Here is a 23,334-nt window from a genome sequence, read left to right on the forward strand (position 1 = left end):
GCAGCCCCTGCGGCTGATCCCGAGCCACCGAAAGAAGAGGCGGTTGCAGCCGAAGATGCCAAAGCCGAGGCGCCTCTCGTCACCCTGTGATCGTCGTTGTTTGATTTCAACATTGGTCCCCACTTGTATGTTCATCATGTTGTTGTATTCACCATATAGATACACATTGTGTTGGGAACTTCGACGATCTGAAATATCCATTACGATTTATGAACTCTTTGGAACAAGAAATTTGGATCAGTCTCAGGAACAGAACTTCGTCATATGATAAACTTGGCCAGCTTCTTGTGTTGTGTGCAGACAAAACCCATGTTTGACACAACTAGGTTGGGCGTGGGTAACTGAATTTCGAGTATTCGACCAGAGGTTAGGTCGAGAATGGGTTTGACATCGGGGAGAACCCAACCTTCGAGTTCGAGTTTGGATTCTGTATCTGTGGATAATTCGAGCTGAGGGGAGAAAGGGTGAGCCATCGACTGTTTTGGAGCGGTGCTGCAGTGGCGACATGCGGTTAAGGCCGAGATGGTTGAAAACAAATGCTTTTAGGGTTTTGTTTTAAAGAACATTGTGGCTCGCGAGAGGGCGTGCGATTTAGAAATTGCGCCTCGTCGCTCGCCCTCGCCTTGTCGTTCGTTTCTCGGACAGGTACGCCTCTCTCCTCGCCTCACTCCGACTCCCTCTCGTTTGGCTTCCCCTCGGCTCGCGTATCCCCCTAGTCTTGGTATCCGCAGATATCCGAGTCCTCGCCCTCGGCTCGCATGTCCCCCTAGTCTTGGTATCCGCAGATATCCGGAACCCAAAGCCCAATCCATTCCCACAAGACCTAAATTACATAGTCCGACCGAAGAACTGAGAGAATGAGATCAAGATCAAGTACACCGAAAAATTCGAATAACCGGCCCGCGACCGCTCCTATTTGACGCTACGTGGAGCAAAATCGGCCTAAAAAACATTTGAAACAGAGTTGCAGCTTATCTTAATCCAATCCAATCCGTGTTCAGATGTGAAACTGTCGATTCAAATCCGGCATAATTCGAGGGCAAGATTCCAAAAGCTATAAATCCAAGTGCGAGGATCAACGGGGATAAGATGTGAGATTTGTGCAGATGCTAAAATAGTTTCGAACTTCGGCCAACTCCTCATATGAGATAATGGATTAGCCACGCCTTGTCTGAAACTTCAAAATCACAGCACAGAAAAAAACAATATGCAGCTAACTTCGCCCATGGTTTCCGGCAACTGTGCCTTTGTTGTAAGAAACTCTATCAGAAGCAGCTTTCCTCTCAGATTCTTCTCTTCTTCTTCGTCGTCGTCGTTTTCGTCTTCTTTTGGTTGCCGGGCAAAGTCCAATGTTCGGTCCGATACTCTGAGAGTGTTGGAATGGGACAAGTTGTGTGACATCGTCGCTTCCTTTGCCCGCACTTCTCTGGGTCGTGAAGCTACCAAGGTTTAGGTTCTCTCTTCTTCCTTTTTCCTTTTCTTTTTGGGTTTTAGCCCTAGTTTTTGCTCAGGCTGACAGGGTATTATTGTTGATTGCAGACTCAGCTTTGGTCTCTTGACCAGAATTTCGATGAAAGTTTGAAGCTTTTGGATGAAACCAATGCTGCTATTCAAATGCGTGAACATGGTTCCTTTTGTCTTGACCTCACTAGCATTAACCTCTCTCTGGTTTGCCCTTTTACCACCTTCCATTTTCATGGATGTTATCTCTGCACTTTGTTTCTTTCTACTGGTTGTCAATGGTTGTCACAATTTAGATAGACACAATGATTTTCTGCAATTTGGGAATGTTCTCTCTGTTCTATGTGAAGGTTGAGTCAGGCATTCGTCATCCTAGAAGAGGATTATCTTTACAAGCGGACCAAGCACTCGCCGTAGCTTCTCTTCTTGAATTCTTTGAAACGTTACAGCTGACTCTGAAAGCAGCCATCAAGCAAGATGGAGACTGGTACAAACGGTTTATGCCTCTCTCTAAAATGGTATTTGCCATTTTGCCTAAGTTCAGTGTTGTATTTTTCAAGGACTATGATCTTTGCCCTTGTGGCCTCACACTTTTGCTTCCTGCATTGCTCGTAGATATTGCAACCAGTGATAAACAGATCATTGATCAAGATGGTCCAGCAAGTTATAGATGAGGACGGTTCTATTAGAGATTCTGCGGTCTGTCCCTTTTCTTGTATGTATTAGTTCGTTACAGCCTTCAATGGTGTGATCCTTATGTTTCTTTGAATTCCCTTTTCCTTGTTTTAGAGTTCTGCCCTGAAACAATCACGTGATCGAGTGAGGACTCTTGAAAGAAAGGTTGGTTTGATACATTATCTCCCTAAAAACAGCAGCTTTGAAACCAAAGGATATCTTTCTACCTTAAACATGTATCGATCAATGTTTTCCTTTATGTTTCCTGAAGTAGTTCTGAATTAAAAACCTGTCATTGTCTCTCCCTTCAGTTGCATCAACTGATGGATGCTATCATAAGGAGCCAAAAGGATGAAGTATACTTGGTAAACCTACCCTTTCATTGAATCAAGTGAAGTCGGAAAAAGAGCTAATCCTGTGTATGCATCCATTTTAACCGTAGTGAAATTTACCCTTTTCATCGTTCCATAAATCATCCAGGAGGTGACTGATGTTGGGGGGAGATGCTGTATACGAACAGGGTCAAACGAGCTAACATCTCTCAATGGTCTCCTGCTTTCCAGGTAAATCTGAACTTTAGATTCTCAGCTATAAGCTATCAATTATTTCTCTCAACTACGGTTCAATAGTGCCATATACCGAGTTACAAAGAATTTAATGCTTATCTATTGATTGATTTACTAAATTCGGTCTCTTGAAGGTAATATTTGCCACAGTGGTTCAGGTGCAGGGAGTGTTATGGAGCCAATAGCTGCAGTCCCTTTGAACGATGAATTGCAAAGGGCAAGAGCATCAGTGGCAATGGCTGAGGCAGATGTCCTCTCAAGGCTAACTGAAAAGGTAACGGGTATTTTATGGTGGGATGAATTTCTTGCATGAATTTCTGCTTGACCGGTTTTTATATTTTGATGCAAGCAACTCAGATGCAAATGGATCTTGATGAAATCGAGGCAGTCTTAAGCTGCTCAATTCAGCTGGACGTGGTAAGATTCTGGGTTTGACAGTAGAATCTTGTTGCAATAACCAAAAACAAATCTTTTTTGCAATTTCTATAAGAGATGATAAGTTAAGCATATATACTCGAATAGGAGCCATACTCATGGCTGTTCATAGGCTTCCGTTGTATTCTTGCCTGATGTTACATTTCTCACAATCAGTTCTCATTTCCAGCCGACATTGTCTTTCTGTTGTTTCTAAGAAAGTTCATTGCAACCAGTTCCAACAACAGGAGCTTCCTCTCAGCATCTTTATAAGGGCTGAATCATATTTTGTTGCTAAGATGTAGAATTTGTTTATTGGTTTTGCTCTTGAATAGATAAATGCTCGAGCCATTTATAGCCTTTCATATGGCGGTACACATCCTGATATATACTTGCCAGAAGATGAAGCTGGATCTTTGTCAGAGACAGACTACTCAACAGAGAACAACTTCGCAGAGGAACCACGCCCAAGAAAAGAATGGTTGCTGTATCTACCTAGATGTTATCACCCTCTACTGCTTCATCAATACAAGAAAACAAGAAGGAAGGTGCGGAAGAGTGATAAAGATGATAAAATGGTAAAAGTTATTTGTGACCACCCGGAGAAACCATTGTATGTGAAAGCGAAATGACAAAAAAAAAAACAAAGTTTCTCAATAGCTTGGCAAAGTTAATGATTTTGTCAAATCTTGTTTCAGTTCACTGATGAACAGTCTCTGTCTTTGTATTCTAGACAAGATTCAGATATGTATAAGCTGAAGACAATGTGTGATTGATTTTCAGGCAGATATGGTCAAAGAATCTCCCCCAGTTCCAGTTGATTTCCTTATTTCTCGGGGCACGAGAGTGTTGGTTATTACAGGTCCAAACACGGGCGGGAAAACTATTGGCTTAAAATCAGTAGGATTAGCTTCTATGATGGCAAAATCAGGTTAGCTCTAAACTCTCTTCTCTTTCAACTTGATCTGTAAATTTATCAAAACAAGAATGCAAGTATCTGAGATATATTGCATATATTGCTTTTGTTCTTTGCATCTGCCAAATGATTGTTATGAACAATCAGAAAAGCATTTCCCTCCAGGAAACATTTCAATCAATATTATTAGAATTGTGACTTTACCTTTAAACTCGACTAATGCTATTTATCGCTTCTGTAGGTCTTCATGTCCTATCGGCTGAATCTGCACGAGTTCCTTGGTTTGATAATGTTTACGCTGACATTGGCGATGAGCAATCCCTCTTGCAGTCGCTATCTACATTTTCAGGCCACCTTAAGCAAATCAGTGTAAGTATGTTCCTTTGGCTGCCTTAACAAACATCTTAGCTTTGTCTTTGTAATCAAGTGGATGGATAGGTAACTATGATTTCATTACAAGGAAAGCTTTGCCTTATTTTCGTTAGTCGCTTGTTTTAATGGTTTCTAAGGAATCAAGACCAGCGAGAGTTGAGAAAAGGCAGAGTGGGTTTTGGCCTTCAAAGGCAAATCTATCGAGGGTCGTTGTATCATTGTATAATCTCGTCACATGATATTTGCAGAATGGGTTTTGGCCTACGAAAGCAAATATAGAAGGATCATTCATTATGAAAACTCATCAACGGCAGGAAGATGTGTACAGTACATCTTCGTACAGTTCTCTGATCCTTACAAACCTTTTTACTTTGATGTATGAACTTTGCAGGAGATTCTCTCACATTCAACGAGCAGGTCACTTGTGCTGCTTGATGAAGTAAGCTAGACATAAGCCTTTCTCTGGTTCCTTGTAGAAATTCTTCAAACTTCACGATACAATTCAGGGAATCTAAGGCAAAAAGTTATCAACTTTTAAATTCTTCTGCTACTCGCAGGTAGGGGCAGGAACAAATCCGCTTGAAGGAGCAGCACTAGGAATGGCACTTCTCGAATCTTTTGCTGGAAATGGCGCTCTCCTGACAATGGCAACTACACATCATGGAGAACTTAAGACGCTTAAATACAGGTTTATAACATGCAAATCCCTCACTATTTTGGATGATGCAGCAACTTTTTTTACAGTGTCATAACTTTGTAAGCACAGTCCTTTTGCTTGTTCTGCAGCAATCCTGCCTTTGAGAATGCTTGCATGGAATTCGACGACGTTAACTTAAAGCCCACTTATAAAATATTATGGGGAGTTCCAGGTTCAACTACATGTTCATCTTCAGCTTCTTTTTTTTAATCTTTATTATGAATTGGCTTATACCCTTCTTCTTTAGACACTTTCTGAAACATGGGTGGGATTCAATTCCTGAATTTGAAAATTATTGTCAGGTCGTTCGAATGCGATAAATATAGCTGAGAGATTGGGACTTCCCCATGCCATCATAGACGGTGCCCGTGAACTCTACGGTTCTGCAAGTGCAGAGATCAACGAGGTGATTTGCAGAAGTTGTCACGAGTTAAATCTATTTGGCATTTGTAGCTATTCCCATCCACGCCCGAGACCAGGATGGCATGTTACATTTTCTACATCGACTTCTTATTGCGCAGGTCATCGTAGACATGGAACGGTTCAAGCAAGAGTTCCACAAGCTTTTGAACTCTTCACATCGTTATCTAAGGTGCGGTAAACAAAAAATCTTCTAACGCAAAGGCAAGGAGCTTGTAATGATAGATTCACTTATTATTGTACTTGCTAATGAGCTTTTACGTTTATGTTTTTTTTTTCGATCCTAGACTCTCTCGGGAGCTTCATGAGAACCTATTGATCGCCGAAAGGAACATCAAGGACCATGTCATGAGAGAGAGATTAACGATCAGACAACAACTATCTCAGGCTGGAGCGATAGCTCATTCTACGCTTCGCAGAAAACTGCAAGAGTTCCGTGCTTCTCGGTTGAGCGAAAATGCACAAACCCATCTGAAAGTAGCCATGGAAAAGGATAAAGATTCTGTATCAGATAAAAGGGTCACTCTTGCAAAGACAGCAACACAATCATCATCTGCCCAAGTTGTCAAACTAAGGACTTCAGGTACTAGACCAGACAAGATCAACCTTTTAGATTCTCATGCTCTTGTTTGGCCTTTGACATCAAAACTGTTTTTTTTTTTTGCTCTCAGAGGCTCAGGCAGAGGGAAGTAAGAAGCTTCCTGAAGTCGGCGGCTCGGTTTTTGTCTCCTCTCTCGGAAAATCTGCAACTGTTTTGAAGGTCGAGGAAAGGAAGAAAGAAATCTTAGTTCAAGTCGGAAGCATGAAGATGAAGCTGAAACTGGCTGAAGTTATGGCCTGACTGGTAATAGTAACGGGCGAAGCTCAGATGGGTTATGACCTGACTGATACATCACATGTCAACAATGGGACATGGAGAAGTTACTCCCTCTTACAAGTGTGTGTGTGTGTGTATATATATATATATTATGTATGTATCGACGTCGACGTTTAAGCTTAAGAAAAAAACAGAGACAACAAGGGTTGTCTTCCCCTGTTTGTGTATCCTCGGTTGTCCACATTAATGTCTACGCGCCAGACATGGGACTTCAACTTTGCTTGTAATAATCATTATAATTGTTTTTTTTTTCAACACGGCCAATTTAAGGTGAAGATAATAATTTGGCCTGGTTAAACAATAGAAATTATTACTTCTAAAACATTTAATGTTTTGGTAATTTTTATATTAAAAGATATTTTAAATGACTGATAGATTTTTTTTAATAAACATTCCTTTAATATTAAGGTAATCGAGTACTGATTATGTCATTTCGAAAAATTCAATTTACTTGAAAATATGTTACATATTTTTTTTTCAAAAACTATAGTTATTTTTAAACAAAATTTTAAAACTAAAGTATCATATATTTTTAATAGAATAAATTATTAATAAAATTATGTGTGTTGTCTTATAAAAACATTATATTTATTGATTTTATAACTATGTTTATTTCAATTCATATTTTTAAAATATTTTATTTTTTATTAGAATTTAATTAGTTTATTTTTAAAAAAAACATTAATAGATTTTAAGAATATAATTATAAGTAATATTGTTAGTTTAATTTAATTCTTTGGATCAACTACTACGACATTTAGCTACAAATCTATAAATAGGATATAAAACGAGCCTCACTCGCGACTCAGTCCATATTTTTTCGAATCGGACTCAAAATATTTGAGTCCAGAAAAAAAAATGAGCCAAAGAGCTAGTCCGTCACGAGCCGAATTCGTGGGGAGCTAGTTCGATGAGTCCACGGGCTAATTCCTGATGAGTCAACTCGATAAGTTTATATGCTGGCTCGTAGGGTAAAAAAAAATATTTTTTTTAAAAAAATTAATATTTTTAAATATTTTTATATACAAATTATATTTTTATTAGATATTTAGTTTATTTTGTTTAAAATTTTAAAATTTTAATTATATCTTAAATATTTTTTAAATATTTAAAATGTTTTATAAAAATATATAATTTTTATTTTTAAAATTTATATATTTGGCTGCGGATCGATTCGTTTGACTCGTGGGCTAAGGTGATCTGGGTTGGATTGTTCTATTTTTGGCTCGTTAAAAAATAGACCGAGTTGGGTTGAATTAAAATTTTATCAGATCAAAACGAGTCGAACGGGAATAGACCGGGTCAATCCGTTTTACATCCCTAGCTACAAATGTAGCCGAGCCGAGATGATGATGATGATGATGATGATGATGATGATGATGATGATGATGATGATGATGATGATGATGATGATGATGATGATGATGATGATGATGATGATGATGATGATGTGATAATAATAATAATAATAATAATAATAATAATAATATATAGGTTGTAATAAAAAGCTGTTGGACCGACTTTAGTTGCCCACCCCACACCCATGTACTTGAAAATGTAACTTTGTCGTGTTGTGGGATAATAATTAATAACAGTGGAAAGTAAAAAAAGTAAATAAATGAAGCATGGAAGAAGTGTCAAACAAATGCATTGTTACCACTATTCCATAGCATACGGATTTCTCTACTGTTTTTCTAATACTGTATTGTATCCCTAACATTACAAATACCATTTTGTCCAATTATTTCATTATATTACTGCCAAAATCTGAAATGAATCATTCTTGAAATTCATATTATTTTATTCCATATATATGCATATATATATATGTACTTAATAATTTACAAACTATCTCAGTTTAATTAAAAAAATATGATATTTGTCACAACTCCATTTGATCTTTATTATTTATTCGAATAAAATGATTATAGATAAATTAATATCATCAAATTTTTATATATGATAAATTTTTGAGATATTTTTTTTTCATCGTAGATTCAAAATCTCGGTTTTGTAAACCATTAATGCATTTTAAATCATGCACGGACAATAACTCTTGGATCTTTTTAAATTTAAATTTTAGCAGATAAGTAGGTTTAGCATATTTTGTGTTACAGTTTGTAAAGAGTAATGATAAGTAATAGTAAGTCGTGGCAGGTCAAAAATAGCATATCAAAGCAATAGCCTTTACTATTTTAACACAAAAAACAAGCCTATTTTAAGTTTAGAAAGAAAAAAACAAAATAGATTAATATTAAGACTGTATCGAAATAAATAGTGTATAACTTTATTCTAAATTTTATATAAAAACCCATCGAATATAACTTTATTTAAATCATTTTTTCTGAATTAATCCAATTTAAATATTTATATTGGAAAAATTAAAATTTTAATCTAACTAAATTCAGATAGAATTAATATATAAAATAAATATAATTATATTGAAAGTATTCACCTCCTCTGCCCATAATTCCAGACAGTTGTGAATTGATAATATATATGAAAAGAAAGTCAAAATCAAAAGTGAGAAAAAAAAAAGAGAGGATAAAAATGTTTATTTTTTATTTTTTAGGTGAAAGATGGAGAAGGTGGTGGCGTGTAGCAACGAAGTCTCTGTCGAATTTTGATAATTTTAATCATATTACAGTGCTGACACTGCTGGTGATTTGCATCACCTTTTATCTTAAATATTTTATTTATTTATCCATTTTGGTTTTCCTATTCTATTTATCTATCAATTATTTAAAAAATATATATTTTTGATTATTCTATATGATATTTAATTTTTTATTTTATTTTTTTATAATCCGGAAGTTTATCAGGCCTTTGGCCCAACTACATCTTCCAGAAAAATGAGGCAGCCCATGTGAAAACCCTTCTTCAACCAGGAATCGAACCGCCAATCTCTTAGTGGACTCGCCAACTTGGATATGATATTTAATTTATATGCCACTAAGAAGAAAAAAAGGAAATTGAAAATAATTGTAAAAAGTAAATCTCCTTTTCATTTTCACCACTGACAGAGAATGCCCAGCCCTGCAAATTTTTCTCATGCACGCACGCATACTCAGACCTCTCTCTCTCTCCCATTTTTCGCTTTCACATGTATATAAATAATAGATCAAAATTTTAAACAAAATAAACTCATTTATTATTATTAATTTGGATCACAAGTTACAAACTTATATATGAAATTATTTGCAAAATATTTTAAAAGAATATCATTTAGATTTTTTATGTCTCAAGAAAACAGATAACTCGAGATATGAATGATGTAATCCCCTTTGGCTTTGGGTCGCTTTACTACAGGCCAAGCCAGAGAAAACACAGTTTTCCTACGTATAGACGTACCTGTCTTTTTTATAATTATTCTTACTACAGCTTTTTTTTAAAAAAAAAATATATGTTTTTATTGAAAAACAAACACCCATTATTTTCGCTGTTTTTTGATTTTATCAAATTCCAATGACAAGAAAATCGCCATCACCATTATAAACCACGTCGGTCGGTCCATTCCTTCTCATGCAGAACACCACCACAATATATTTTCCTCTTTTAAAGTATTTTTCTTGCAGTAGGGTTTGTGGCGAAACCAAGTTTCACTTTTCTTTCTCTTCTCCTTCATCATCATCATCAAAGAAGCTGTTCTTTCATGGACATTACTCGCTACCGCTTCAACAATGGATCCGACGGCCAAAATCTCCCGCCGGGCTTCAGATTTCATCCCACCGACGAAGAACTCATCACTCATTACCTTCTCCGCAAGGTTCTTGACAATTGCTTCACCAGCAGAGCCATTGCAGAAGTTGATCTCAACAAGTGCGAGCCTTGGGAACTTCCCGGTACACATAACTCACCACACTTAAACATTTTTTTTTGTCCATACATTCCAAGAAGATTTCTGGTTTAAGCCTTTCTGTCGGTTTGTGACAGAGAAAGCGAAGATAGGAGAGAAAGAATGGTACTTTTTCAGCCTCCGAGACCGGAAGTATCCGACGGGACTGAGGACGAACAGAGCCACGGAGGCTGGATACTGGAAAGCCACCGGAAAGGACAGGGAGATATACAGTTCAAAGACTTGTGCCCTTGTTGGAATGAAGAAGACTCTTGTCTTCTACAAAGGAAGGGCTCCAAAGGGTGAGAAGAGTAACTGGGTCATACACGAATACCGCCTCGAGGGCAAATTCTCCTACCATTTCATCTCCAGAAGCTCAAAGGTACGTGACATCATCCCTTTTTTCCAGCTTCTTGTAATCAAAGTTCTAATCTTTATGAACATTGTAACGAGTTTTACTTGGCATTTAAAGAAATGGCTGAAAAGGGTATATGTTTATTTCTTAGGGTTTAGTACCTTAGGAGCATGATGAGCTATCATAAAAGATGTGCAGTCCTTTATTGGGATTTCAATCATATTACCATCCTCTAAAGAAAATTTAAAAACCGGCCTTCTTTTGGAAAACCCAATGCATAAGACAAATCCAATGCAAAACCCAATCTTCAATCAAGATCTTCTGATTAAAAATATTAAAGGACACACGCCTTTGCACCATGGTTTTCTTCTCGTAGCATTAAATGTTTTTGTCTGAAACATGGAGCAAAATCAAGATTTGACCTTTTATGATGGTTTCATACGATGCGTAGGATGAGTGGGTGATATCTAGGGTTTTCCAGAAGACTGGCTCCGGCTGCGCAGGAGCTAGTGCAGGCGGTGATGTTAACAAAAAGACCAAAATGCCCTTCGCCGTGGGTGGGATTTACCATGAACCCAGATCCCCTTCCTCCGCCTCTCTCCCTCCTCTTCTTGATCCAACCGCAGCCGCCGCCGCCGCTTCCTTCAACAGCTCCTACGGTGGCCGCAGCACCACAACCACCGCCGTCACGGCCGCTAAAGCGGTGGCCGAGCACGTGTCCTGTTTCTCCACTACTACTACTACTACTACTACTAATGCTGCAGCTGATTCCTTGGGCCTGACCGTTGACCCATTTTTCCCTCCACCGCCGCCGACGGCTGCGGCGAGCTTTGAGCCCTTTGCCCGTTTCTTTTCAAGAAACGTCGGCGGCGGCGTCTCGGCTTTACCTGACTTTGGGTCTTTCAACGAGAATTTCAATCAGTTGCCGTACTTTGGTTCGTCCGTTTCTCCGGCCACCGCATTTCTGTCATCGTCCCACGACGCCGCCGCCATCAACTACTGGCCGCCGCCGCAGATGTCGGAGGATAACGATACTAAAGCTGGTCTTGTTCATGCAGGACTTGACTGCATATGGAACTGCTGACCACGACCACGAGACCCGGCGAACTTATACCTAACTAGGGTTTTCTCGTGACCCAAAACTATCTCTAGGGTTTGTTTTAGTTTACCTTTTAAAAAATTATTTTCTAGCATTGATTGAAGGTGTGCTGGAAAATGCTTATTGAACCGTTTAAGCGTATAATATATTAATTATGTTGTGAAAATGATCACTGATGCCTATAGTTTACGTACGTAATTAAATCTTACCATCTTCTTCGAGTGTTTTTATACAAGTCTTGATAGTGCATACAATTATATACGCATGTACGTACAAGCAAAGGATACGCAATTATACATATGGGCAGATTTTGTATCCGTATTCGATGTTATCCTCGACCAAGATTGTATGACCAATTCGAATGGACATTAATGATACAACACTTAGGGGAAGGGGAAAGGGCGTGAAAATCATGAGTGGTGACAAAATTGATATCAGAAATTGTACAAATAGTCCACCTCACTTGCAGTACAAGATGGGGCAATCAAGTGTCTATTTGTACAAATAGACATAATTAATGCTCTTCCTGTTTATTTTTTATTCTATTTTAAAGTTTATCATATGATTGAACCAATTATATAATTGGGGAAATCCTGATAAATAACCCTCCTCATATCTAGATTTAAACATGCGGTAACAGTATACTTTGCACTCTTCTTTATATTTTATTACCTATCAAACGTTCAATCCGTGTATATGTATAATCGGCTTTTTCATGGATTAGCAGTCGTGCTATTAGAGACAGAATCAAAATTTGTGAAGGTGGAAATTTATATGCTCAATTGTTTTATAGAGAAATGTTTTTCCAAATTTAATATAGGTATATGGTCGGAATATGCATTAATTGTTCTATTGAATTCACAGCCTACCAATGTAATATCTTATCATTCACCAATTATATTACTACACAGGGGTCGGATATGTATACATATATACACGCACTAAAACATACGGATTTACGTTGTCGAACCAAAACTAATTTCTTGAATTTGTATTCTTCAATCTTCCTTGTTTAAATGTTCCCCAAATATAGCACATCGAATAGTTGATGAGAGAACGTGAAACTTGAAAAACAACAAGTACATGCATGTCTTTTTTCTCACCAAATGACAAACACGTGGGAAACCATATATATCAAAACTCCCGACCTCCCGGCTGCTTCAGCTGATGGAGCCGATGATAGCCGTGTGGTGGTGTAGTGTACTCTATCTTTAAGCCCTTTCGCGGAGTGGCGAGTTCTCGTTGGTTGGTGTGGTAAGGCACGTGATATGGGCATGCATATGGGGTCAAGAGATGCAATGCAATGAGTGGAGAGAGAGATGTGTGTGCATGAAAATGGCAACGCACGCGCCGCAAGGTACGGGATCGAAGCCGAGTTTTGGACGAAGATCATTGAAAATGAGAGAGAGAGAGAGGAGCATTGATGAAATCCCAAGATTCCAAAAGCTATGGGGTTTTAGACGTTTTCGTTATACGACGTGAAGTGAAGAGAACAACAAATGTGTCAAAAACTAATGATAATTTTAGAATCCCATTGAGAGGAAATATGTCTGCCAACATATGCGAGAGTTGAAGAAGAAACGTGGAACAGAGACCTTCGGAGCGCACCGGAAGGTTTGCGATGAAGGAAACAAGTTTGGTCATGCATGAACCTTAAACTCCCAAGGTATTTTCGTCGTTTTGATGTATTGATGGGCTAACACCATATATTAGCTAGCTATTGAGTTTCGACATAGAATTAGGCCTTCATCCTTTTCGTTTTCATTTCCTTTTAACAGTTACATGTACTTTACGAGAAAACTAGTGAATAAACGAACGTTCTTCTTCTAGATTTAGGATGAACTCAAGGTTGGATCCGAATTCTTAAACTTATTTATAATCCTCTTATCGCTATATTATGTCTCATATTTAGGACATAATATATATAATGGCAATATATATCTACAGATATATATTGATATATTCAGTTGTATATTTGTTTAGATTTGATATGTTCTCTTCCTAAATTAGCTAGGGTTGGGTTGTTACGACTTGTACATAAATACATGTTTCGAGCATATGCAATACACACAGAAAACCTTTTCCCAGACATCTCTTTTATATCATGGTATCAGAGCACAATAAATTCTGATTTCGTGTTCTTCCGCCGACTTCCATGTCTACTATCTCGACTCCACCGTCGGCTGCTGCTCCGACGACGTCCTCGACTCCGACAACCGCGACTTCTGAGGTTCCAAGGAGAACGATTTCTCCTTACGATTTGAGCCCCAGCGATAACCCCGGATTGGTTCTCTCGCAACCGTTATTACGCGGAACCAATTACGAAGAATGGTCCATTAACATCCGACACGCTTTGAAATCTCGGAAGAAGTTCGGCTTTGTGGATGGTAAGATCTCTCAACCGGATCCGGATTCTCCCGATTACGATGATTGGGAAACGAATAACTCCTTGATCGTTTCATGGATCAAGAATACGCTTGAGCCTGGATTGCGTTCCGACGTTGTACATCGTGAATTCGCGAAAGACTTGTGGGATTATCTCAAACGCCGTTTCGGTGTGACTAATGCCACTCGTCTCCTTCGTCTTCGAGCCGATTTAGCGAATTGTCGACAAAAGGGAATGTCTATTGAAGCTTATTTCGGTAAGCTCACGAAGTTGTGGGACGATCTCGCGAGTATTCGTGTATTGAAGAGTTGCAAGTGCGGTCTTTGCACATGCAACCTTATCACTGAGTTGGAAAAACAAAAACAGGAGGATCAACTGTATGAATTCTTGCTTGGTTTGGACGACAACAAGTATGGCGTGGTTCGATCGACGTTGTTATCCCGTGTTCCTCTTCCCACAGTCGAGGAAGCCTACCTGATCGTTACTCAGGATGAAGAATCGAAGGGTTCTTTGTCTAGGATTGCTGACGTTGCTGATGTTTCGGCGTTCTCTGCCGTTTCGGTCGACAAACCTCGTGCGCCACCTGCTGTCAAGGACAAAACATTGGTTTGTTCTAACTGTGGTCGCACAGGACATTCGGCGGAGGCCTGTTTTCAGATCCTTGGTTTTCCAGAGTGGTGGGGAGATCGTCCTCGGAACCGAACAAGTCGTGGTCGGGGTGGTTCTTCCAGTCTCCGCGGTCGTGGTGTGGCTCGTTCGAACGCAGTCACGGCTGCGTCTTCTGCATCTTCTCCAGTGCTTCTCGACTCCGACAAACCTCCTGTAAGTGGTCTCAGCAACGATCAGTGGAAAACATTAGTTTCGCTCCTCAATGCCGGGAAAATCGGAGCGACGGAGACTGCATCTGGTATGTGTTCTGTTGTCCCTTGGATACTCGACACCGGTGCTTCGCACCATATGACAGGACGAACTGAATTATTGACGAACATGTCTCCAATAACACCGTCGGGCATCGTTCTTCCTGATGGACGACAATCGTTCGCTTCTCAGTCCGGCACCGTGTGTTTAACACCACATCTTTGTCTGTCGAATGTGTATTTCGTCGAGGGATTACATGTTAATCTCATCTCCGTCTCTCAGCTTTTGGACGATCGTGATTGTATAATACAGTTCACTAACCGATTGTGTGTTATTCAGGACCAACGTACGAGGATGCTGATTGGAGCGGGTGAACTCCGCGACGGGCTCTACTATTTCCGAGGAGTTGATACTGTGGCGGCTGTTGGTTCTTGTGCCAAGGTTCCTTTAGGCGTGTGGCATCAGCGTTTAGGACATCCCTCGTTCAAGATAGTGGAGCAAGTTGTCGGAGATGTTTCCCGGTTGAGTAGTGATTTTTCGGTTGATTCTTGCGATATTTGTTTTCGAGCCAAACAAACTCGTTCTTCGTTCCCATTAAGTTCAAATAAAACAAACGAGATTTTTCAGCTAGTCCATTGCGATTTATGGGGCCCTTATCGCACGCCGGCGTTTTGCGGTGCCAAATATTTTCTTACAATCGTGGACGACTACTCGCGCGGAGTTTGGCTCTACCTTTTGTCCGATAAGAGTCAGGTCTCGCACCATCTTGTTGAGTTTGTGGCGATGGTTGATCGACAGTTTAATAAGAAAGTTCGTACAATCCGTTCTGACAACGGAACCGAGTTCGTTTGTCTTCGTGACTACTTTCGTCGTCATGGAATAGTACATGAGACCTCTTGCGTGGATACCCCACAACAAAATGGACGTGCTGAACGGAAACATCGCCATATTCTGAACGTGGCTCGCGCACTGCTCTTTCAGGGTTGTTTTCCGATCGAGTTTTGGGGAGATTGTGTGTTGACCGCCGGGTTCCTTATCAATCGGACTCCATCAGCAGTTCTATCCGGAAAAACTCCATTCGAAGTTATCCATGGCCGCAAACCAGATTACTCCCATCTTCGAACTTTGGGTTGTTTATGTTATGCTCATAACAAGGATCATAAAGGCGACAAATTCTCTTCTCGAAGTATTCGATGCGTCTTTGCCGGTTACCCGTTCGGTAAGAAAGGATGGCGCCTATATGACTTGGAGAGGAAACGTTTTTTTGTTTCCCGTGATGTAGCTTTCTGCGAAGACAAGTTCCCCTTCGCTGACCCCGATATTCCCCAACAATCATCTTCGGAAAATCCTGTTTCGGTTTCTTGGCCCGTGTTACTTGAGGAAGAAGATATTCCACTTACCTTGCCATCGCCGGTGCCATTGTCTGTCAACGTGTCGGATTCCGCGGCCGAGGAGTATGACACACCGACAGCTGGATTACTCGGCGATAGTCCGAGCGACAGGGGGGGTTGTTCAGTTGTCCCCGATATCACCGAACATGTTCCTGTTGCCACAGAGGAATTAGGCAGAGGAAAACGTGCTAAGTTCCCTTCCACACGTCTTAAGGAACATGTCACAAACACCGTCTGTGTATTGAGCCCGTCTCCTAGTTCACCCGATCTCCATCACCCCTCAGGTACACCGTATCCTATCACACGATTTGTTAGCTGTTCTAATTTCTCTTCGTCTCATCGTGCATTCTTAGCCGCTGTTTCGGAGGGTGTTGAACCGCGTTCGTACAAGGAGGCAAATCGAGATCCCCGATGGAAGACAGCCATGCAACAGGAGATTGATGCCTTGGTAAAGAACAAGACATGGACTATCGAACCACTTCCTCCGGGCAAGAAGGCCATTGGTTGTCAGTGGATATTTCGGATTAAATATCGATCGGACGGTTCGGTCGAACGGTATAAAGCGCGTTTGGTGGTTCTTGGCAATCGTCAAGTTGATGAGCTAGATTATGGAGAGACGTTTGCACCAGTGGTTAAGATGGTAACTGTTCGCACTTTTCTCGCGGTTGCCTCTGCTCGAAATTGGGAAATTCATCAAGTGGACGTACACAACGCTTTTCTTCATGGTGACTTACGCGAAGAAGTGTACATGCGACTTCCTCCGGGTTTTGATTCTCATGGTTCCAATGGTGTATGTCGGCTTCGGAAGTCACTCTACGGTCTTCGCCAAGCTCCCCGGTGTTGGTTCGAGAAGTTGCGCTCGTCCTTGTTGGAGTACGGTTTTGTTCAATCTCAATCCGATCATTCTCTTTTTACTTTTCGCGAGGGAATAACCCAGCTATGTGTTCTTGTTTACGTGGACGATTTGATTATCTCCGGGAATTCGTCAATCGCTCTCCACGCGTTCAAAGGGTACTTATGCTCGTGCTTTCACATGAAGGACTTGGGACCCTTGAAATTTTTCCTCGGTTTGGAGGTGGCTAGAAATTCCACTGGGATACATGTGAGTCAAAGGAAATATGCGCTCGACATCATCTCGGAGGCTGGCATGCTCGGGTGCAAACCGGTGGGTTTCCCTATGGATCAGAATCATCGTCTTTCATTGTCCGATAGTCCCCTCCTAGCTGACCCGAGTAGTTACAGGAGACTTGTGGGTCGGCTCATATATCTCACCGTGACTAGACCCGAACTTTGTTATTCTGTGCATGTACTTTCGCAGTTCATGCAGAACCCCCGGCAGGATCATTGGGCGGCAGCGATCCATGTCATTCGATACTTAAAGTCGGATCCTGGCCAAGGGCTCGTTTTTCGCGCGGATTCGGATTTACGCTTACACGGATGGTGCGATGCCGACTATGCTGGTTGTCCCGTTACTCGTCGGTCGATTAGTGGTTGGTTCATTCAGCTCGGTACATCACCGGTCTCATGGAAAACCAAAAAGCAGTCCATTCCATCGTTATCGTCGGCCGAGTCCGAGTACCGGGCAATGCGCGTTACTACATGTGAATTATTATGGATCAAGAGTTTACTATCGTGTTTCGGTGTAGATCATTCATCGCCAATGATGTTGTTTTGCGACAGCCAGGCCGCTTTGCATATTGCCCACAACGACGTGTACCATGAACGCACTAAGCACATCGAGGTCGATTGCCACTACATCCGTCATCATCTCGCTCATGGACACATCGTCACCAACCATGTCTCGACGCATGAGCAACTCGCCGATATCTTCACCAAAGCATTGGGCAAGAAGGAGTTTACTTGGTTTCTTGACAAGTTGGGTGTGCAACACTTGCACTTACCAACTTGAGGGGGGTAATGGCAATATATATCTACAGATATATATTGATATATTCAGTTGTATATTTGTTTAGATTTGATATGTTCTCTTCCTAAATTAGCTAGGGTTGGGTTGTTACGACTTGTACATAAATGTGATTGGATTCACCCTTTTCATCCTCGGGAAAACTGGCTTTTTTCGTGGTCGGTGACATTGCCGAGTTTAAGTACCGAGTTTAATGGACGATGTGATAACTCGGTTCGTTCATTTTCTATCACATATTTTTTTTGGGTTCTTTGAATGTTCAAATTTTGTACCTTTGGTGCCAAATATTTTTATGGAAATCTTTATAATGATAGTACTATATATATATATATATATATATATATCTACATCTTCATCCCTTCCGCGTGAAATTTATTTATTTATTTTTTGTTGTCACTGAATCGGATTAAATAGTTTGTCGGTTTTTCTAACGGTTAGAACGAAAAGTCAAAACCGGAAGCAATTATTGACTTTCATTTTGTTTTATTCTCGAACCCTTATTATGAAATTGAGCCCATTAGGGCCCATTTTATGCGTACGTTGTCGGAGTGCAGCACGACTTAAATCGGCCCTTTGGGTCTTCAAGAGAAGAACGACACTGGAGTGAACGAAAGCTGCTTTGAAGGAAGAAAAAAACACAGAGAGAGAGAGAGAGAGAGAGAGAGAGAGAGAGAGAGAGGACTAATGGGAAGGATATTTACGGTGGAGCTGGAGGGAAGATCTTACAGATGCAGGTTCTGCAAAACCCATCTCGCTGTTCCCGATGACCTTGTTTCCCGGGTAATTTTTCATGTTCGGCACAATCCGTATTCGTCTGACGTCTGATAGTTTGTATGCTAAGAACACGAAGGTTGTCTGGTTTTGTGATTTTATCTTCGTTCTCAATTATCCACCAATTTTATGAAGATTGACGAAATATACTGCTGGCGTCGAGACAGCGGGAAGATTTTTGTAGAATAGATATATGTTGCAGAAGATTTAAAGCAAATGTGTTTTTGTTGGTTTTACACGGTTCGGTTCTGGTGATTGATATTTAACACAAAGTTTGGGTTTTTCGAGTACCCTTTTGGTTTTCTGTTCATACTTCTCTTTTTTTATGTTTCTCGAATTTTGGGAGAGGCATCTTTGTTCTGTTTCTGCTTGCTTCTCGTATTCCATTTTAAGTATGACCCTTGCGTATGTTAGCTAGCATGATTGCTGTTCATGTTTAGGTGATGTATCAGTTGTTTCGTGATTCTAACAATGGATATCGGTGATTTTCTGATTGGATTTTGACAGTCGTTCCATTGCCAGAGAGGAAAGGCCTACCTCTTCAATCGTGCGTAAGTTCCTCTATGGATCCTTTTTCAGTCTCTTGATGGGCAAATTTCTGCACCCTGACGAGATTTATGTGTCTCCATCTGTTGTCTTCAAGCTTAGATGTACTTCTTTTCCTTGTTTGTCTGATTTGTCAAAGTGTCCATGGAAAGCGGCTGCCTTATTCTATTTCCAACCGGATCTTTTGTACAGCCAGGAAAAAATGGCAGCTGCTGCCTGCTACCATTCTATGTGCTGGATAAGTTATATGCGATAGAGTAAGAATGTGAATTGCCAGTAATCTATAGATGAAATTGAATTCCTGGATTGTAGTAGTTAGTATCATAGAATTGCTGTGACGATTAGAGTCGCGGATTGTTGTATGGAACCCTTATAAACAAACCAGTCTTTATCTTTCTTTTGATAAACCCTTTTGCAATTGGGGTTTTGGTATAGCAGAGAAGATACTTAAAGTGTTGGTGAATTCAGGGTAAACATAAGTATGGGTCCTCAAGAAGATCGGATGATGCTTTCGGGTCTGCACACTGTGGCTGATATCTTTTGCTGCTGTTGCGGACAGATCGTTGGCTGGAAATATGTAATCCCTCTCTTTATATATATGCTTGCATTTACGTGTTTATAAGGATGCTTACTATATGCATTTGTATATAGATACAGCCACGAGAGCATTTGCTCATTCATCTCCCCATCACTGCTTCTCTCTGCAGGAATCGGCCCGCGAGAAAACTCAAAAGTACAAAGAAGGCAAATTCGTTCTCGAGAGGTAAACATCAATCTCCTAAGCTCTCACTAAATCCTTACCATAATCACTTCATCATCATTCGTTAAACCCTTCAAAATCTCGGTGTTTCCATCGTTCAGAGGACGGATCGTGGATGAAATCGACTTATCAACGGAGGTTTACATAGATACCCGAGGTAGCACGAGCGACGCAGATGACGCTTAGATCATTTATCTTAGGCTTAGCTCCAAATGAAAATATGCAGTTGTAGTAAAATTCTTTGCTTTTGTGCAATAATCAGTCAGAATCAAGTCGTTGTTGTTGTTGTTGTAGAAATCCGTAGCAGGAAGTTCATAGATGTGTACGGAAAGAACTTACAGTGTTGTCGGAATCTCAGATCATCAATGTCTTTAGCCATGTAGCTACTTCATTGTCTGTCTATTTTGGCGAGCTCTGGTAATGGGTATTTCTCTTTTTTGCTGATACCACTAAATTAATAACATTATATATAAAAAGAAATTATTTTTTTCGACAATTCCAAGAGAGAGAGAGACTCGAGGAGAAGACACGCAAATGGCGTTCTCTGCGAACCCTCTCTCGCTAAGCGTACCCGACGCAGCTTTCGAGTCATGGCTCCGAGACTCCGGCTATCTCGAGCTCCTCGACCACCGCACCTCCGCCGCTGCATCCGCCGCGGCATCGTCTTCCGCTGCCGCAGCCGCCTCGGCTTTTTGAGACGGGGGTTCCCCCTCCATTACCGGTGGGTTCTTCGCCTCTCTTTTGTCGCGGTTCATCACTCTCTTATCCCTCCTCGCTTTCAACCCATTTGCGAAACTCGCCGCCGATGATTTCTCCGGAGATACGCCGCCGTGGACCACCGGATTCTTTGGCTCCGTCGACTCGTACTCGTTCCCGTCGTCTTCTCAGCAGGCGAGGATGAGGGTCCACGAGAACGTCAAGCGGTTCGCCAGGAATTACGCCACGCTTTTCATCGTCTTCTTCGCTTGCGCTCTGTATGAATCAATTCGCTTAATTTCTCCGATTTTGTGGCTTGATCCTTTCCAAGTTTCTCTCTTTAGGGTTGGCAATTACTGGGCAAAAAGCTTAAACAGCTGGATGATCCGATTAACTACGAATTCAAGATTTGGGTATTGCTTGATCGTTGAAATTCCGGTGCTCTGACTTGGGGTTTTGTTCTTTTGTAGGTATCAAATGCCACTTGCTCTGGTTGGGTTGTTAGCCAGTCTGGCCCTTTGGGAATTGTTCAAATTCTGCAATGGCAAATGGGAATTCGATCGTTACCCTGCAATTCGCCAGTTTCTGATTCGTATTGCACAGTGCGGTAAGGCTTCTGATCAAAGTTCTTGCTATATTTTTGGACTGTAGCTAATAAGGTTACATGGTGTTGGAGAATATCGTATGATTCTCCCTTATGTCTCGTAAGAATCTCTAAACAGCTCAGAGTTTGGTGTGGTTTTAGTGCAATCTATGTTAGCTGCCTTTTGGATTCGTCAACTTGTTTATATAATCTTAAGCTCACGAAAATGCTCTGAAAGCTCGATGCAAGTGAAAGGAGAGACCTTTGGTTTCGAGCAACTTTCTAGCCGAGAATTGGTTCGAAATGTTGCTCGTTAGTCGCCTACTGGAAACCGATAGTACCGACCTGAAGACACCGATTTTCGCAGAACCCAACCTTTGGGATTTACTCTCGTCCCATCTAGACAACCAAGTACATATATACACACTTAAAAGTTCCTTTATTTTCCCTTCTCTCCTGGCAGCAACTGTAGTTCTTCTGACGCTTTTGAATGTCCAAACGGCTCTCTTCTGTGCACTTGCCATCAGTTATGCAGGTGCAGACTGAACTCTCTCTCTCTCTCTCATTTACGCTTTGTGTTATATATATATATATATATATATATATATATATCTATACATATATTGCCCTTTTCAATTCATGAGCTCTGATGTTTTTTCGCGTGTTGCGTAGTGATGATATTGCACGCCGGCTTCAGGAAGCTCACCCCTTCCAAGAAGCCATCTCGACGGAGATGACCGAGTTCATTTTAATGGCGGAATTTCGGGTATGATCCTTGTGTATTTTGCAGTGCAATAAGACATTGAAGGATGAGTTCGTATATGGAGGCCCTTTTTTTTTTTTGCCATTACTGAGACAAGGCAAGCTTCTGAGGAGGCGGGGTAAAAAAAAAAAAAAAAAAAAAAAAAAAAAAAAAAAAAAAAAAAACAGGCATATAGATACATATACATAATATGTATATGTATATATATGAGTATATGGTTTAGACTCAGTAATGTTACAGTTTGGTGTTACTGAAATTTCTCTAGGAAAAAATAAACAATGTAGAATGTTATTGTCATGATATTGAATACGAAGTTGGAAACAGATAATAAATGGCCAATAGAAATGGGTGTGCATATTCGTTATTTTTATTTTCTTATATAAAAAAAATAATAATATTATTATATAGTATATATATTTTTCTGTATCAATGTTTTTCAAACTAATCTCTATTTCACGTTTGTTTATTTTTTTCATAAAATGTTTCAAGTCTTCTTTTATATTACCGACTCAATTTCACTCTAGTTTTGTTACTGTTCCATTTGTTTTAATGTGATTTTAAATTTTAATGGTCATCCACCGAGAACATTGTACCTCTTTTCATTTAAAAAAAATACAAATAATGATTTTAAATTTACCCAGATTTTTGCCAATTTTTAAATATATAGCATACAATGAATGGATGACATTCAAGACTGAATTGAGTGTAATAGTTATTATACTGGTAAATATTGGTAATAACCGCTTGAATTTCCAAGTTCGGTAATGAATTTCTAAGACAGCTTTCTGGTCATAGTTATTAAACTTGGGGTGATTTTATTTTTGTTATAGCCCCGTTAATTAAAAGCTCGTAGATTTAGGAATAACGCGTGAATTTACTCCAAAGAGGGAACAAAAAAAATTAAAATTAAATATCAGATTTGAATAAAATTCGTTCAATACAGAGAATCATAGTATGAACACTTTCAAT

The 23,334-nt window shown here is 40.1% G+C and overlaps 5 protein-coding genes across 8 annotated transcripts in view; all 5 read left to right on the forward strand.

Moving 5' to 3' along the window:
* LOC104825195 overlaps positions 1–208 on the forward strand; it is a 2,633-nt gene extending 2,425 nt beyond the window's left edge. For both annotated transcript variants that reach the window (XM_019203915.1, XM_019203914.1), the window contains exon 7: positions 40–208. In XM_019203915.1, the coding sequence (XP_019059460.1) occupies positions 40–90 (51 nt within the window). In that variant the 3' untranslated portion in view covers positions 91–208. The remainder of the gene's footprint in view (positions 1–39) is intronic.
* A 102-nt stretch (positions 209–310) lies between these two features.
* LOC104825164 (endonuclease MutS2) lies at positions 311–6,653 on the forward strand. Of its 3 annotated transcripts, none has more exons than XM_019203912.1 (19): positions 311–1,447; positions 1,540–1,668; positions 1,812–1,979; positions 2,077–2,160; positions 2,251–2,301; positions 2,448–2,501; positions 2,617–2,699; positions 2,853–2,976; positions 3,060–3,119; positions 3,452–3,694; positions 3,900–4,047; positions 4,274–4,401; positions 4,796–4,843; positions 4,962–5,092; positions 5,191–5,273; positions 5,404–5,507; positions 5,623–5,693; positions 5,809–6,104; positions 6,193–6,653. In XM_019203912.1, exons 1-19 carry the CDS (start codon positions 1,208–1,210, stop codon positions 6,360–6,362), a joined length of 2,415 nt encoding a protein of 804 aa, XP_019059457.1. In that variant the 5' UTR covers positions 311–1,207; the 3' UTR covers positions 6,363–6,653. The 3 variants fall into 3 exon arrangements, with proteins under 3 accessions (XP_019059457.1, XP_019059458.1, XP_010555757.1); XM_019203913.1 differs by having other exon boundaries at positions 3,452–3,664; XM_010557455.1 differs by having other exon boundaries at positions 1,365–1,453.
* A 3,286-nt stretch (positions 6,654–9,939) lies between these two features.
* LOC104825166 (protein CUP-SHAPED COTYLEDON 2-like) lies at positions 9,940–11,860 on the forward strand. Its single transcript, XM_010557456.1, has 3 exons — positions 9,940–10,240; positions 10,332–10,615; positions 11,040–11,860. The coding sequence occupies exons 1-3, from the start codon at positions 10,051–10,053 to the stop codon at positions 11,670–11,672; spliced, it is 1,107 nt and encodes a 368-aa protein (XP_010555758.1). The 5' UTR covers positions 9,940–10,050; the 3' UTR covers positions 11,673–11,860.
* Positions 11,861–18,838: 6,978 nt separating this feature from the next.
* LOC104825167 (protein yippee-like At5g53940) lies at positions 18,839–20,738 on the forward strand. Its single transcript, XM_010557457.2, has 5 exons — positions 18,839–19,026; positions 19,525–19,568; positions 20,032–20,140; positions 20,271–20,326; positions 20,425–20,738. The coding sequence occupies exons 1-5, from the start codon at positions 18,931–18,933 to the stop codon at positions 20,507–20,509; spliced, it is 390 nt and encodes a 129-aa protein (XP_010555759.1). The 5' UTR covers positions 18,839–18,930; the 3' UTR covers positions 20,510–20,738.
* A 37-nt stretch (positions 20,739–20,775) lies between these two features.
* Positions 20,776–22,479, forward strand: LOC104825168 (PRA1 family protein H). Its single transcript, XM_010557458.1, is given in 4 exon segments — positions 20,776–21,297; positions 21,490–21,626; positions 22,066–22,137; positions 22,275–22,479. Coding segments are annotated over 4 exon segments (714 nt in total). The 5' UTR covers positions 20,776–20,857; the 3' UTR covers positions 22,340–22,479.
* The last annotated feature ends 855 nt before the right edge of the window (positions 22,480–23,334 follow it).

The sequence above is a fragment of the Tarenaya hassleriana genome, unplaced genomic scaffold (assembly GCF_000463585.1).
Source record: "Tarenaya hassleriana unplaced genomic scaffold, ASM46358v1 Cleome42, whole genome shotgun sequence".
NCBI lineage: Eukaryota > Viridiplantae > Streptophyta > Magnoliopsida > Brassicales > Cleomaceae > Tarenaya > Tarenaya hassleriana.

Bases quoted from the DNA above. Each gene is read 5' to 3' on its own strand.
- LOC104825164 (XM_019203912.1), top strand. From the start codon at position 1,208: ATGCAGCTAACTTCGCCCATGGTTTCCGGCAACTGTGCCTTTGTTGTA. The intron at 3,120-3,451 runs GTAAGATTCTGG...GCTCTTGAATAG, and splicing joins GCTCAATTCAGCTGGACGTG to ATAAATGCTCGAGCCATTTA. The intron at 4,048-4,273 runs GTTAGCTCTAAA...TCGCTTCTGTAG, and splicing joins TTCTATGATGGCAAAATCAG to GTCTTCATGTCCTATCGGCT.
- LOC104825166 (XM_010557456.1), top strand. From the start codon at position 10,051: ATGGACATTACTCGCTACCGCTTCAACAATGGATCCGACGGCCAAAAT. The intron at 10,241-10,331 runs GTACACATAACT...GGTTTGTGACAG, and splicing joins CGAGCCTTGGGAACTTCCCG to AGAAAGCGAAGATAGGAGAG. The intron at 10,616-11,039 runs GTACGTGACATC...TACGATGCGTAG, and splicing joins TCATCTCCAGAAGCTCAAAG to GATGAGTGGGTGATATCTAG.
- LOC104825167 (XM_010557457.2), top strand. From the start codon at position 18,931: ATGGGAAGGATATTTACGGTGGAGCTGGAGGGAAGATCTTACAGATGC. The intron at 19,569-20,031 runs GTAAGTTCCTCT...TGGTGAATTCAG, and splicing joins GCCTACCTCTTCAATCGTGC to GGTAAACATAAGTATGGGTC. The intron at 20,141-20,270 runs GTAATCCCTCTC...TTCTCTCTGCAG, and splicing joins AGATCGTTGGCTGGAAATAT to GAATCGGCCCGCGAGAAAAC.